Here is a 15,606-nt window from a genome sequence, read left to right as displayed (position 1 = left end):
ATGACAAAGGGAAAAAAAAGGGTTATACGTAAATTGTCTGAACAGATACTTGCCAGGCATATGTAACTGTTTCGCAGGTTTCCACAGAATTTTACTGCCTCTGTCTGTCTGTGTCTGGCGTGCTGAGGCGGTGTGGGCAGACGTGCGCGGTGCCCGGCGGCGAAAGCCACGCCGTGCTGTGAACGAGGCCGGGCCGGGCCGGGCTGCAGGCAGAGGCACAACAAGCGGCCGCTAAGCACGGCCAACAGCCCCGCCTCCTATCCTAGCGCCTCCTCCAAACTTTGCTCTACACACACCGCGTCAACAGTTGCTCTGTCTCTCTACATTAGCACGAGTAACTCACACTACATCGTCTCTGTACAATTTTTTTTCCCCAGGCAACTTTCGTAAATAATATAGCTGCAAATCCATTTCTTTACGGAAAAGATACCGGTTTGTCCTCGCTTTCCGAATATTCGTACGCGAACAATTTGCCTGTGTTCAAATATGGAAATACATTTATATTTCCAGTCACCGCAACCCGTGTTTTATCAGTATTTGGATGCTGACGTCACTGAAAGAAAGCCACAAGTATAGGGACGCCGGCTCATTTCACAGCTCTGGAGAGAGTTCTAGGAAGAAGGAAACCATTCAACCCCCGATTACCGAAACCTCGTAAAATTTACGCCTGCTGTAGAATTTTAAACACGATTTTTGCACTTAATTTGCTATGCAACATGCCGTCCGAGATCTAATAACGGTAATTAACTGATGCATAACCTATACGTTATGACTTCCTTCGAATAAAATGTGGAGCATTGAACTTTAATTTAGTAGTAATTTAACATTCTAGGGTTAATAGCAGAATGGTCACGGTTCGGAGCGCTCAAAGAGGTACTATGTGCATACGAGTTACAACATCCCCCATATTTTTTTCTCACAAATCTGTCACACGATACCTGCGAAACTTGTATCACGTGTGCACGTTATCTCCCTGTGGCCGTACACATTTTACACGACGTCGACGACACAATTATCTAGCCGCTCCGACCGCTTTCTACAAGTCTGCTTCGACCACTGGAAAATCGCTGCAGTAGCGGCGCGGCCCGGAAGGTACGAGACCACAGAGAGAGCCGTTCGTGGTTGGAAACATCAGAAATCGCTAGGATCCCGGCCCGGTGAGGGACGAGCATCAGAAATTACTCCCAATTTCTTGTCGCGAAGAAACTGTAGTCCGTGTTCTGCCGACGCGACGGTGCGTTGTCTCGGTGGAAGAGCGTATGTGCAGCCTTTCCGGCCGTTTTTCACGCAATGCTGTTTGTTTTGTTTTGTTTTAGGGCGCAAAAACAACTAGGTCATACGCGCCCCATGTCATAAACTTAGAACGCTAATGCGAAAAAGGAGTTAAAAGCGACTACATCTTAAGCCCAATCGATGGAAGGGGAAGAGAGCTAAGAACAAGGAGTTTCTCTTGGAGACTAGTCTACAAAATACGCCGTAGAGACAACAAAGGTCACGAACTTGAGATTAAATATCCTTCGCCATATAGCTGCGACGCGTGAGAAATAAAACGTAAGCGCGTCGCTCGCCATAACGGTCGATAACTCAGACGGCAAACATACATTAGAACGTAAGTGGTTGAATGAGCATATCGTGGTGCGGGATCCCCACCTACCAAAAGGCGATGGGTGTTTGCGCAATGATGGATGGAGCTTGTTCCTTGGTAGGGTGCGCGTGTCACTGTGGCGCCCTTTGGAGCCAAGTTGGTGAGGATTGCGTCATCGCTGTATCAGAACGTCGCTTCAACCATTTTATTCAACACTGGCGCCTACACAACTTTTTTTTTTATCGTAAGTGTGCGAGCTTCCATTGAACTGACCGACACTTCGTTTCACGACTGAGAAAAGGCAGCCGTGTCTCATCTGGTGTCAGCGTAAGATGAATAATTCATTCCGACATCCGCGATTTTCTATTCTATTCTACTCTTTATCCGGTTGTTGGGCGAGGGACGACTTATTGTCTTTATGCGTCTATACGCGCCATCATCTCTCGCAACTCATTGTCTGATCCATATGCGAGATATACGTACCGTGATCAAAGCACAACTGTCACAAAGTATCTCTCGAGTAGTGCTTCTCTACAAATAAGAGAGAGAGAAAGCAACTGGAGCCTGTCGTTTGGTACAGAGACTGAGAATACACTGTCGAAGGACAGTCTACGCAGAATGTATAAGACGTCTGGCTTGGTTCGTAGAGGCCTGTATGGACTATGTGATGGGAGATGTGCGAGTTAGGTGAAGTATGGCGTGGAGGCGGCGGGAATCTCTGGACAAACTGATGAACGAATGCGCAACTTCTGCGTTTGTGTAGCGACTCGTACACCACGCATTCACCGAAGCACTCACCAACTTCCCCTACAGATAGCATCACGTTTGAATAGTCGGAGAAATACTTACCGCATTATCCTATTTGAGCCATTAGAAATGGTTTGTGAAAGTATGCAACTGTAAAAACAATTGGTTTATTCATAAATAATTTTTCTGTTGCCGGTCACAGTTTTCTTTTATTTATGTTCTACACGAAGCGTTTCGGGAAATAATTTCCATTTTCAAATGCGTCTTTCTCCGTGTAATATTCCATTTTTCGTAATGTTTTTTATGTATGACGTTCTGCTTTGTTCTGTTGACCTTACTGCTATACATTTAAGAAGGCGCAATTCTTAGTTGATTATCTATCTTTATACGTAATTAGTGACGAAATTTGGTAGAACTTGCACTTAGAATTTCCTTATATACACATGTGCAGTCTCTCACACATGTTAAACGTCACACACAATTTTCTGCGCACAGCATACATCGAGAATAACAAACTTAAATAAACAGTTACAAAGTTGTTTTTAGATGTAGTCAAAAATGTGTGTGAAATCTTATGGGATTACAGGTTTTCCACAGAGTATGATATACTTTCGAACAGAGGGCATTTATCTTAACAACCTGAATCGTAATTCCCTTATGTGTATTTACAATGGTGCTTACTTCTACGTGTTACTGTTTTTAAGTACGATGCTTCGACAGTATACTTAAATAGAAACAGTAATACACACGTAAACACCTGCTCATACTCTGTGGAAGACCTGTAACATTATTTCTGTTGACTACATCTAAAAACATGTCTGTAACTGTTCACGTACGTTTGTTATTCTCAACGTATACTGTGCACACAGAAAACTGTGAGTAATGTTTAACATGTATTACACGCTGCAAAAAATGGAACATAAGAAAATTAAGGAGATGTTCTGTCAAAATTCGACACTAAGTAGATAAAATGATAATCAACAAAAAATTGCGTTTTTTTTATATTTCAGTAAAGTCAACAGGACGATACTGAACTTGAGATATAAAAAAATTACGAAAAACTGGAATACAACACAGAGAGACACGCACTCGAAAATGAGAACCATTTCCCGAAATGCATCGTGTAAAACATAAATAAAATAAAATTGTGGCTGGTAGCAGAAGAGTTATTTGTAAACAAACCCGTCATTTATAGACTAGGAGGCGAATATTTGCAGCCACGTCCACGGCACGTCTCTGGTGTTCCTCTTATCGACTGGTCCAACTGGCGTTCGCTCTAACCATTCAGCGAGAGAGAAAAAGGCAGACAGACAAGTCTGAATCGTGGTCGCAGATCGATCTCGACAATATTGGCGGTCTGACGATAGCAAGTGTTCTTTAGGTGGAGGAAATGCTGCACGGAAATAAAAACAAACAAAAAGGACGGTGGTAGGGATGACGGGTGAAAAGGCCTCGGTGAATGGCGAAGGGTTCTTTCGGCGGCCGGGCCGTAAAAATGGAGCGAGGATCCGGTGCGCTGGCCCGGCCATTGTGCTGGCGGCGGCAGCCTGCGGAGGGGGGGGGGGGGGGGGGGGGCCGACCGTCTCCACTGTGCGGGTCACACCGGCACGACGAGCTGGAGGTGCGGCACTCAAAAAGAGTTCTCTACTGGAGCGATACGTCACGCGATGTGACTCGACATGCGAAGGCAACCAGACAGCGCAGATCAGGCTCCCGCTTCAGCGTCAGGTGCAATCGTAACCTGTTTATAAGATGAAGTTACCGAAGCTTGTAAGTTAGAAACACCGAAAAAGAACAGGAGATACTGGGTACGCGAGAACAGTGCGATAAATGCAGCGAGTAACCTTGATGTTTGTCGACGGCCGTGCAGCAGTGGTAACACCGGTTCCCGTCAGATGACCGAAATTAAGCACTGTCGGTCTTGGCCAGCACTTGGATGGGTGACCTTTCTGGTCTGCTGAGCACCCCTTGTGGGGCCAACTGAGGAGCTGGCTCATTCAGAAGCGGCGTCTGCGGCCGCGAAAACTGGCGGAGCGGTGTGCCCACCACCTGCCCCCGCCCCTCCCCTCCATATCCGCATCCAGGGACGCATGCGCGCTGGAGATGACACGGCGGTAGGTCGGTACCGTTGGGCCTTCCGAGGCCTGTTCCAATTGAGTTGTTAATATTCGGACACTACGAAATTTCTACTTTGTAGCATCATAATTTTATTCTTAACAAAACAAAAAATATATGCAAGTTAACATAATAACTTGTACGTACTGTAAATAACAGCATAAACTTTATTAATACAATTTACAGTTTTTTTTAATTACGTGATTTAAAAAAAATATTTTGAAGTTATTTTAATATTCGGATACTTTTTACAGAACTATCATTTCGAGACAAATTTTTCTGAAAAACGCATATTTCAGTCTATTGTGGGTTAGTAATTCTATTATATCACCTCTTTCAAATGCTCCGGGATACTGCTAATGGTAATTTTCAATAGTCTGTACACACACCGTCCCATTATTCTTTTCACACACCCTTCATACTTCTTTAGGAAGGTAAATATTTCTAATACGTCACTCCAATCCACCCCAGACTTTCTCAATAGGGTTAACGTCTGGTGATTTACGTGGCGGTTGTAAGGCTTTCGGGCAACTGTACAAAAAATATTTCTGTCTAATGTTTATGGTCACTGTCATGGTAAAACTCGGATGTCTCTGATACCACATTTTTTCAGAACTTTGGCGTCAATTGTTTTCAGTATGTTCAGCTACACATACTTGTCCAAAATACTAGCGACGAACACTAATGCGCCCGGCGTAAATGAGGAGCGTCAGCCCCCAGACAAGAACACTGCCGCCTCCGTGCTTTACAGTAGGCTTTACATTCGTGATTACCAACTGTTCATTCTTCCGCTACACCGATCTTCGTCTATCCGATCCAAAAACGTTAAATTTACTTTCGTTGGTAAAAACGACATCGTTCCACTGTTCCTTCCTTCGTAACAGAGTCTATAGCCTCTTCATTCGAACATGTTTATTTACATACGGGCCGGAGTGGCCGTGCGGTTCTAGTCGCTACAGTCTGGAACCGAGCGACCGCTACGGTCGCAGGTTCGAATCCTGCCTCGGGCATGGATGTGTGTGATGTCCTTAGGTTAGTTAGGTTTAATTAGTTCTAAGTTCTAGGCGACTGATGACCTCAGAAGTTAAGTCGCATAGTGCTCAGAGCCATTTGAATTTTACATACGGTTTCTTCCTGGCCACTCTTCTCAGAGTCACTTTCATTCAATGCTCTACGAATCTTTTGTGGACGTACCTCCTGTCCATTTTCCTTTAGAACCTTACTTGCTAATTTGGGTCACTGAGTGTAGGATACTCGGTTTTTTGTAATAGATTCGTCTTTTCAAGTGCATCAAAGTTCTTTGATTGTCCCTTTTGAGCTGTAGGGTCAATCCGGTTCTCGTCTTTGAATTGTCTAGCGATGTCTGCCGCAGTTATCTAACTCATGCTGAGCATGGCAGCGATTTGTCTATATTATTTACCACCCGCGTTATGAAAAATTACAACCTGTCGTGTATCAAAACTGGTATTAGTTTACCGTCTGGAAAGTCAACCGCGCTTGTAAACAAACACTGCACTGCCAACTGTTCGAATACTGAAGTAACGCTAAAATCGAACAGGGTTTTATTTACATCGTATTATGTAACAACTGTTATAAGTTCTGTAAAAAAAAGTTCATTGGCCTGCTACCATTGAGAATGGGTAGCAAATAAGTAATCTGTGTTTTCTGAGGAGTACATAATTATATGTATCATGAACAAAAAAAAAAATTTTTTTCAATGGTACTTCTGTGTTTTATATTCAAACAACTTATGGGCTTTCCATATCTAGAATTTAACCGTTGAAATGTAAACCGGTGAACATTTTGAATTAAAATTTAATTCTTACGAAATAAAAGAGGAAAAAGTTGGCTCGTGCAGAATCGTAAGAAAACATCCACTGCAATCTTTGTCAAGATAATGTGAACAAAAATTTCGCTGTTTTCGCAAGTTTTCCCACTTTTGAATGTCATGCATTAACATATTCTGCGCCCTTTGTACAGTATTACTGAGCATGCCGCATAAGTACTCTACAAACACACACACACACACACACACACACACACACACACACACACACACACACACACACACACACCATAGGAAGACTTGCGGCTATGCACAGGAAGACTCAACAACAGTCTGAAGGTGAAAGTGGTTTTACCAAGTGCCGCTTCTGTTCATGCAACCAGGTGTGTAACTTAAGTGAGGCTACGTGTTGACTTCGAGATAGCGCTCAACTGCTCTATAAAGCACTGTCTGTCCTAGAACAACGACGGTTACCTGCCGGGTAGTGTGACTGTAGAATCACAGTTACTTTTTATTATGTTGATACGAATCACTAACCAAGTACAAATGCATGGTACGTGAATTTATTATTTAGTGAACATTCAATATATTTCTGCATGGCAGGCAAGCAGGACCTAACGTCAATAATATAAGAGGGAATATTCTAGTCTCAAGATACTGCTGGCTAGACTAATGGGTAATTAATTTCGTGACAAGTAAATACACTCACCAAATGTAACCCCTACGTAACTACTTTTAGAACGGCACTATGGCCGAAACAAGAGTGTAGCAAAGAAGAAAGATTACTAATTAAAGTATTGCCGTTACCCTGGAATTATTCATTATAGAATGTCATATGTATGTTTTTATCCACCTTTTTTTTTGTGCAAATGTAGCTACTCTCGTGCCAAAACGCTCCGATATTTTATATTAATTTCAGTTTGTTTTCCGCACCAAATTACGAAAGAGACATTTTACTGAACTTTATATGTCGTATCCTTTTTGCCAACATTTTGTTAATAAAAGCAACTTAAAATTTAGTTATTGGTTACGTTGCGTTTTCGTTTGTATTTTGTGTAATAATTCTTAGAAAGAAGATTGAGGCCATTATTCAGTGATCGTTTCGAGGCGTGGGCAAAAGAGCGAATCAAAATTAGCATTAATAACGAAAGACGCGACTGTCAACTGCAACAAGATGCAGCTGAACTGCGCACGCACTGCGACAGGGAGCGAGTTGTCGCTATGACAAACCCGCGCCAATCACCGCTGTTACGAAACAATTTTCTGATCGAAGCTGCACGCTGCCGGCAGCAGAACCGATGCCAATAACGCGACCGGGGGGACATTCTCGAAAAATAGACCAGGCGGCGCGGCATTTTAAAATATGCGGCCGCACCCCTCTGCCAGTGGGCTGTGAACTCGACGCGAGCATGCTTTCATAAGAATTACACGTCCCGGCGCCGAGAATCGAGAAGTGAATGACGGCGTGTTTTCAAATTAAAGCAAAGCGCGTGTACCGGTCGCATGTTTTAAAATTAAAAGTCAATAGCCATCGAAGCTGGGAGCGGCGAGCCCAGTGTTTGTGAATAAACAGACGCGAAATGAGTTATAGGGATGTGTTATTATTTTAGGATGCGAAATGAACATAAAACGCGCCGCCCGCAGCTCCGCTCAGCTCGCCTGTTTACCGGCGGCCGCGGCGGCGGCGGTGCCCAAATATTTCCACAGGCGCCCACGCAGGCCGGCGTAACCCTTACCTCACCTCGTCCTGTTCACGCGAATCGTTCGCTGTCTGCTGCTACACACACACACACTCGGGGCGGTGGGGATTTACTCCGAGACAGACTGACGCGAGACAGAGAAATGACGGAAGTCGCACAAGTCGGTACAAAATTCATATACATCTAAAAGGGTACGGAAACATCGGCCGCGACTGTCCATCCCATTGACGAGGAGCAGTCCGAGCTATTTTTCAGAGCGTTTTACCTTCCTGAACACGCTCAAATTTATTGACTGCTTGTCTGAATTTCTCTTTCTCGAGTAAAGTGTGTTCAAAGAGCATTTCTTCTAACGAAACGAATACGACGAGTGCCATAGCTCCATTTCCCAGAACCTTCGCTCAGTGGGAGAGGGGCCATAATAAGCGGACACGTGTCTCGGTTTATCCGTAGATATTCGGCCGCTTCTGAGAAAACCACGGTCAAAGTTTTCGAGGTCATTAATGTGCAGTTTCGCGAGTAAACAGCCTAGCGGAAGCTGTGTCTCGGTGGCTATCGTCTCGGATTCCCACTTTTGCGCCCCACGTTCGAAACCCGATTATTAATTTTGTGGTATCGGTAGCCACGATGCCACGGCGTAGGTGCAAGTTGGTAGGTTGGCACTACGACACCGACACTGACGACAGCGGCCTCTAGCCGGCGCAGTGCAGATCTACGAGCGCCGCTCCAGATGCTGTGCGTTTGACCGAGCAACTTAGCTTTTGCTTCATAGGGGGCTAGTCATTACAGACTCTGTTACTTCAGTGATAGTTTGTCTGACTACTAGTAGCTCTTAGCGTCGATACCTGTACGGCTTCGCACCTATGTGCTCATCTGTACGCAACGTTAAGTAAAAGAGTTATAACTCGTACGCAGTACCGCAGTACTTCACTTTTCCTGCTCCTACTCGCTTCCTATATTCGGCATACCCTTCAGTTTTCAGGAGCAGACCCACTTGAGATGTTCGTAAATATGTGCGTAAAGTTTCATATTCGTATGTCTTAAAGTTTAATAAATATATGCATTCGGAATACGTATGTTCTTTTTGGAACACCCTGTGCTATATACACATGTATTATACAATGAATCTACGGAATTTATTGTGAAACCCACTTGTAATTTACAATTAATATAGCGCTCTTATATCCCCCACCTTGTGTATTAATCTTCTGCGGAAGTGGGTAGATAAATGAATGAAACAAAATAAATGAAAACGATAATCGGGTTTCGAGCATCGGACGCAAATGTGAGGGGCTGGTACGCTAGCCACTGTGCCACCAGATGAGGCGAGCTTATCGCGCGCTAAAAAGCATCTACTAGGTCGAAAACTTCGAGGTTCGTTCTCTCAGAAACGGTCGAATGTCATCAGATAAGCCGAGACAAGTGTTCTCTTATTCTGACCCTTCTTCCACTGCGCCAAGTTTCTGGGAAATCGGGTTAGGGCACTCGCCGTGTTCCCGTAGATCCTTTTTTGTCTCGCCTCCCCACCCATTTCCTTTATTTTCCTGTTCTGGAACAATACGTGGATCTTCTTTGTTAATCTGTCTTCCGTCCTTCTCTCTAGATGCGCATTGATGGGTAACACGCCTTTTCCAGATATTCGTATGATATTTTAGAGCAGGAGGAGCAGGTATATTTCCTTTGTTTCTCAAAACCCAACTGCCATCTTTCTCTTAATTGGATCTAATAATTTCCGTAAGATTCTTCTATCTATCTTTTACTAATCTTCTAACGCCACTTTGGATCCAGATAAAAATAGTGTTCCTAACACGCAAAGGCCTTCCGATTTTAGAACTGTATTATAATGCCTTAAAACCATTTTTATTGTACAGATTTCTGAGTTTTCAAGTAGTCTCTTTTTTCATTTTGTCAGTTCTGATAACTGTTTCTTTTTCCACTTTTTATGTTTATATTTTCAACCAGATATTTAAAACTGTGTGTTTTCTTAATGTTGTCATGCTTTGTTTTTAAAAAATTTTGAGAGTTACTTTTATTGGTCATGTATTCTCCTTTCCAAACGATGTTAGTAGACGTCCCTTCACAGGTATTCCCTACAGAAGTTCTAGTGTGTTCTTTGCATTCTATGAGGTTCTGCCTGTTATTACGAGGTTGTCTGCAGAGAACAAATAATTTGTTGCTTGTTACGATCTACCCATTTTATGTACTTATTAACTTTTTGTATTCCTTCCTCTATTTTCCATTCTGTTATAATTTTTCCAGCACACAGTTAAACAGTAATGGTGACAAGCAGTGACCTTGCCTTGACTCCTAATAGATGTTGAAAGGGACTAGAAGTTGTCCAAGGAAATTTAACTTTCGGTACTGTGTGCGTGTAAGAGTCTGTTTAGAAGAGACAGTTTAGTTATTTCCAAGGTTTCTCGATCTGCTTTAAATTCCTTCCGGGTTTTGATGAGAGAGTGTCTACTACGAGATGGGTCCCAGGCTTGCAACAGGTAGTGGCGAAATTGTTAGCAATGTTTTACGTGTTACCTCGAAAAGGAAGTCAGGTACTTAATTTTAGTTTGTATGCAGCTACGTGTCTGCATTCCCGGTACGCACTGAAATCTCTGCAGACGCCACAACAAAATCGCACAATCCATTTCTAAATTTGAACAGGAACAGAGCTGCTACAACACGTGCCGAGTAGATGGAAGTAAATGAAAACAACGCTCTATTTGGAATTTGGACTGGCATGACAGCTGCAACATTTCCGCTGTTGTCAAAAACCATCGTATCGAGCGCAATACTATTCCATCGGTGGGATAAACCATTTCCCTTTGCTTGCCTGTAGCGACATACCACGGTGCAGTGGTTTGCGGCGAATGTACAGAGGGTGAACAAAAACATGGAAACACCAAAAAAAAAAAAAAAAAAACATTATCGTGCCTAACACCGTGTAGGAAATCAAAACGCTCGGAATGCATAAGAATGGTTTTCAAGGCAATCTTATACGATTTGCTCGGAAAATGGCGGGGGGATAGCGATCGTGCACCCTACCACGCGGTACAACTCTTCGCTGCAGCGCCTCTGGAAGTACCGAGCGCTTTGCCTACGTTGATTACGGATACGATCGCCAAGATTTTTCCTACGTTCGAATTCACACAGCACCCGCATAACACACTCACAACCGCAAAGAACACTGTTATTTCCACGACTGACACTCGCGAAGTATTGTGGACACTGCATTCACTCATTCGTTCGAAATATTAGTTCCAACTTGGCCTATTTTCTTGTACTTTACTGAGGAAACTGAATAATACATTCAGTTCCTTCCTTAATTTCCGAATTCCAGAGCCTTTCTGTTCTCGAACATTCCTTTACTGCTCTCAGTAATCTCATCTCTGTTGCTTGTATGCAATTTGGCCGCGTTGCCAGGGTCCGCGCGGCTCCGCCCCGTCGGACATTGGAGTCCTCCGGGTCTGTGTGTCGTCCTGAGTGTAAGGTACATTACTTAATGTATGTGGGTATGCTTAGCGACCGATCACCTATGCAGTTTGATCCCATAAGACCTTACCACAGATTTCCAAATTTTTGTATGCAATTTAATTGATGTTTGTTTATAACCCACAATTCACTTCCGTAAAAAGGCACTGGAAGTGACAGACATTGTCTTAATTTTCTTTCGTTCCTCGTTTCATTTTTGAGACTTTTGTTTATTGTTGCAGATATATTCCTCAAATTCGCTAATTTCTTCCTGTGTCTTCATTATAGTGATATGTGACACGCAACGAAATTAGTGAAGGTGTTTGATCTGTTATATTATTCCATTATTAGTCACAATTTTTGTCCGTACAGGGTGCTTTCCAGTAAAAGTCACGGGTTTTGTCTTCATTTATGAAATCCTCAAACGGTACTGTTCCAACTCTTACCTAATAAATGCCTCCCCTTCATTCTCCGCCAGATGTCACACCTTTGTTATTTCTTAAGGAGTTGTTTTTTCTTTCTTTTTGCGGCGGGCAACTTCTGCACTCCGCACCCCCCCCCCCCCCCCCCCACCATTTCCACTACATGCGCCCTTGGCGAGACTGATCGCCCACAGCCTCCCAGGCCCTGCAGTTGGGCGATGTTTTTCCGCAGTAAACACGCCGAGTGAAGTTGTGTGATGATGCCTCGTTACGATATATCACCGCTATTTTCCCGGTCTAACAGTTTTAATTCTTATTCTCCACTCTGCGCACGTGCGAACTACGGTGTAAAAGCCGCCGGCAGAGGCCGCCAACAGAGGTCGAGCCGCAGCCGAACACACGCCCCACAGCTTACAGTCGCAGCAACGCGGCGCGCCCTTGTCAGCTGTTTGGCGGGCAATCAGTGCCTCGTTTATGCCGCGGCCAGGCTAACCGCGGACAATTCGCATCAGAGTAAATACTCGCCGGCGTTTTGACAGCGCGGGATCGCGCGCATATCGAAATTCGATTACGCGATAATTTATAAAGGTCGCCTGCGCCGCCACCGGCACGGCGCGGAACAGTAAATAGCGTCACTGCGAACGCCGCCAGCCGAAAAGGGGGAGCCGAGCCGAGCCGAGCCGAGCCACGCGGGCTGGCCGCGCCGTTTTACGGCGGCTCTCTAAAAGAGGCGGGGCCGGGCCTCAGGATGTATATATAGATACGTCTAGGCCTATACTCCGCCATGTACATATATATAAAATGGCGCGATTTTCAATTTTGCGGGACCGCTATAAAAAGGCAGGCTCTGCGGCAAGCGCGAATCTCTGGGCTCGGCCATAAAGGGCGGGCATTACTCCCTTAATCAAGGCCATAACCGTTTAGGAAAGGCTGAGGTCGCGAAAGCGGTTCCGTCGTAAAAAAAAAAGGGGGGGTAGGCATGGGCTAAAAGGGGTGGGGGATGGGGGGGGGGCAGGGCCCTAAAGGCGGAACGGCCGAGGGTGTCGGTAGCGCAGGATTACCGCGACTAACCGCCTCTTATAAGCTGCGCGGATTTCTCTGCAGCCGCCCCCGTGTTCCGAGACGCTCCACCAGGTTCCGAGCCACTTCCGTACCTTACCAGCTGGTTGTAGAGGGCGCTCCTTTCTGTTACGACCGGAAGGCCTGTCGACGAGTAGGTGCCGCATATTGCAGGAGGAGCCGTTTCACAGTAACGTGACAGGTTACGATAAAAGCTACGCCGCCTACAGACAGGGGTCGGACGAGAATACCGAAACATGGCGAGTAATGCGTGCTCGAGATGCTAGCCAAGCCTGCAGACTGCGCTGTTCTTCTAGACCACGAACGGTACTGCTGCAATGTCAACACTTTGGAAGTGCTCAGTCGCGAACAGAACTGTCTTGCCGGCCGCTGTGGCCGAGCGGATCTAGGCGCTTCAGTCCGGAACCGCGCTGCTGCTAGGGTCGAAGGGTCGAAGGTTCGAATCCTGCCTCGGGCACGGATGTTTGTGCTGTCCTTAGGTTCGTTAGGTTTAAGAAGTTCGAAATCGAGGGGACTGATGACCTCAGATGTCAGAGGCATTTGAACCGAGAACTGTGTCCTGTGAAGGTTGAGTGCGTTATTTCGGAGCTCAGTCCATTTGAACTTGTGCAAAACGTCGCCGCCCGTATGGTGGGCGCTTTCTTAACAAAAGAAGCCAAACTGTTTGTTTCGTGTTTCGAGAGACATCGGATCTAAGATTTACAGAGCATACAGGGAAGGCGGAACATCACGAGTCGCTAAGTCACATCGCGGATGCACATGTGTGTGGAGTGCACGTGACGAACGGTCAGTCGAGGGGACTCTAACGACGGGCTGACAGCTGCAAAACTCGGTGAAGCACTGGCTGTGCAGCTCCTCATCCCTGGCAGCCGAATGGAGCTCCATAAGCACGGAATTCCAGGGTGAGGTGACATTCCGAAATCACCCACCAACGACGCAAATGCCCTCAGAGGACCACGTGGTGCCGAAGCCATAAAAACCTGTACTGTAAAGCAATGGGAGGATGTCAATTGGACCGATGAGCTCTGTTTCATGCTGTTTCCACCTTACGGCCGAGTTTATGTCCCAAGCGTGAGACATGGCGGGGATACGGTGAGGATATCAGCAGCCACGGTCCCTACGGTTACACTACTACCAATGACTGTAGTACCTTTTTGGCTGACGGGCTCCACCCCGTGGTACAGTGGTCGTTCCCCTGTGGCGATCTGTGTGCCAAGCCGACAGGGCCCCTGCTCCCGTAGCTCGTCTCCTCCCGGGCTGGTTTTGCGAGCACGAGAATGAACTGTCGCGTCCCTTCGTGCCCATCACAGTCACCAGGTCTCGGTATTACCCACTTCCACCATCGTTACCCGAACTTGCCATTACATTGCGGGAAGTATGCTGCAACATTCCTTTGGAAAGCATACGGCTTTTATTTATCCATTCCGAGGCGGTTGGAAGCAGTTTTCAATGCCAACGTGAGGCACGGTGATGTGTTTTGTTTTTGGTGTTTCCACATTTTGTCACACACTAAAGTCTTTCACCAAGTTTTGTTATTATGACTCGGAATGTTTATCTGCCGTTCTTCGTGTATACTGGGTTAAACCACAAGTTGAGTACGACCTCTAGAGATAAATATTTACAGATTTTCCAAAGTAGTTATCTGATTTTTTTATGCTGGGTGTGAAGTAATTTGTCCCAATTGCAAACCTAATTACCGTCAGAGATATGTTCTAACAGATGGAGTATCCGCTGTCGTCGATACAATACGTATAAACGCAATCTTGCCGCCAGCGCCCTAATCTCCGGCTCAACCTCGTCGATTATGTACCTAAAGAACCGAATACGAAAATTAGAAAAATTGTAATACTGCATATCTAATCTGCTAGATATAAAAGTGACGGAAATATAGCTTGGCGAAAGCTGAAGCAACCGGTTTCTTAAACAAAAGCTTTATTTCTTATAAAATTTCGAGCGAAATAAATGCCCCCCAAAAAAAGCACATGAATAGCTTCGTGGTCAATCAGGCCGTATCTGAGCGTATTATCGCCCACTAACTGTTCATTATAGAGGTAGTTAACAAATTACCTCCGAGCCTTAGTAAAGAGGGACACGGCTCTGCTAGGGGGAAAAAAAGTGAATGGAAGTAACGAGGAGTGGGGTGGGGTGGGGTGGGGTGGGCAGCCGAGACGCCGGAATGTTTCGTTGAGCCAGGGCGCCGCAACACGTGTAACCGCTGGCGCCAATTAGCCGGCCTGGCCACGGGAGAACAGGACTGAACAGAACAGAACAGGGCCCCCAGCTGCCGCGGTGCGCCGCCTCTGCCATGTTGGCAGCGCCTTCCTGTGCGGCCGGCCGCAGCTCTTTTGTTTCGGTGCCAACCGACCGCTACGACACAGCAGCCACCCAGCCAGCCGCAGACGCTCTTTTGTTTTGTTTTTCTTTTCTTTCCCCTTTTTTTTTCTCTTCTCGCTGCCGCGTCCTCCCGGCGTTCCCCATTCCGCAAGGTAAGCGCCGCGCGGCTGCTTCAACCCTTCTGATCCTCTTTCCTTCTTCCCCCTCCCTGTTTTTTTTTCGCCTTTTCTGCGCTCTTTTTCTGCCCCGGCGCGCTGTTCAACATTAATGGACGTGGCCGCTCGCAGACCTCCGCCGCGCCGCGAACGCCGCACTAAAGAAGGTATTTTACAGCTACCGCCTTTGGCTGGGAGCTCGCTCGGTTTTATAGGACCGCAT

The 15,606-nt window shown here is 45.7% G+C and overlaps 1 protein-coding gene across 1 annotated transcript in view; it reads right to left on the bottom strand.

Annotated features, from left to right (window-relative positions):
* The window catches only part of LOC124735553 (transducin-like enhancer protein 4), a 49,874-nt gene extending 34,673 nt beyond the window's left edge, over positions 1-15,201 (bottom strand). The window contains exon 1 of the mRNA XM_047248566.1: positions 15,025-15,201. Within this exon, the coding sequence (XP_047104522.1) occupies positions 15,025-15,201 (177 nt within the window). The remainder of the gene's footprint in view (positions 1-15,024) is intronic.
* Positions 15,202-15,606: the final 405 nt, after the last annotated feature.

The sequence above is a fragment of the Schistocerca piceifrons genome, unplaced genomic scaffold (assembly GCF_021461385.2).
Source record: "Schistocerca piceifrons isolate TAMUIC-IGC-003096 unplaced genomic scaffold, iqSchPice1.1 HiC_scaffold_1683, whole genome shotgun sequence".
Lineage (NCBI taxonomy): Eukaryota > Metazoa > Arthropoda > Insecta > Orthoptera > Acrididae > Schistocerca > Schistocerca piceifrons.
Note: the sequence above shows the minus strand (reverse complement) of the source record. Positions and strands in the feature narration are given on the sequence as shown.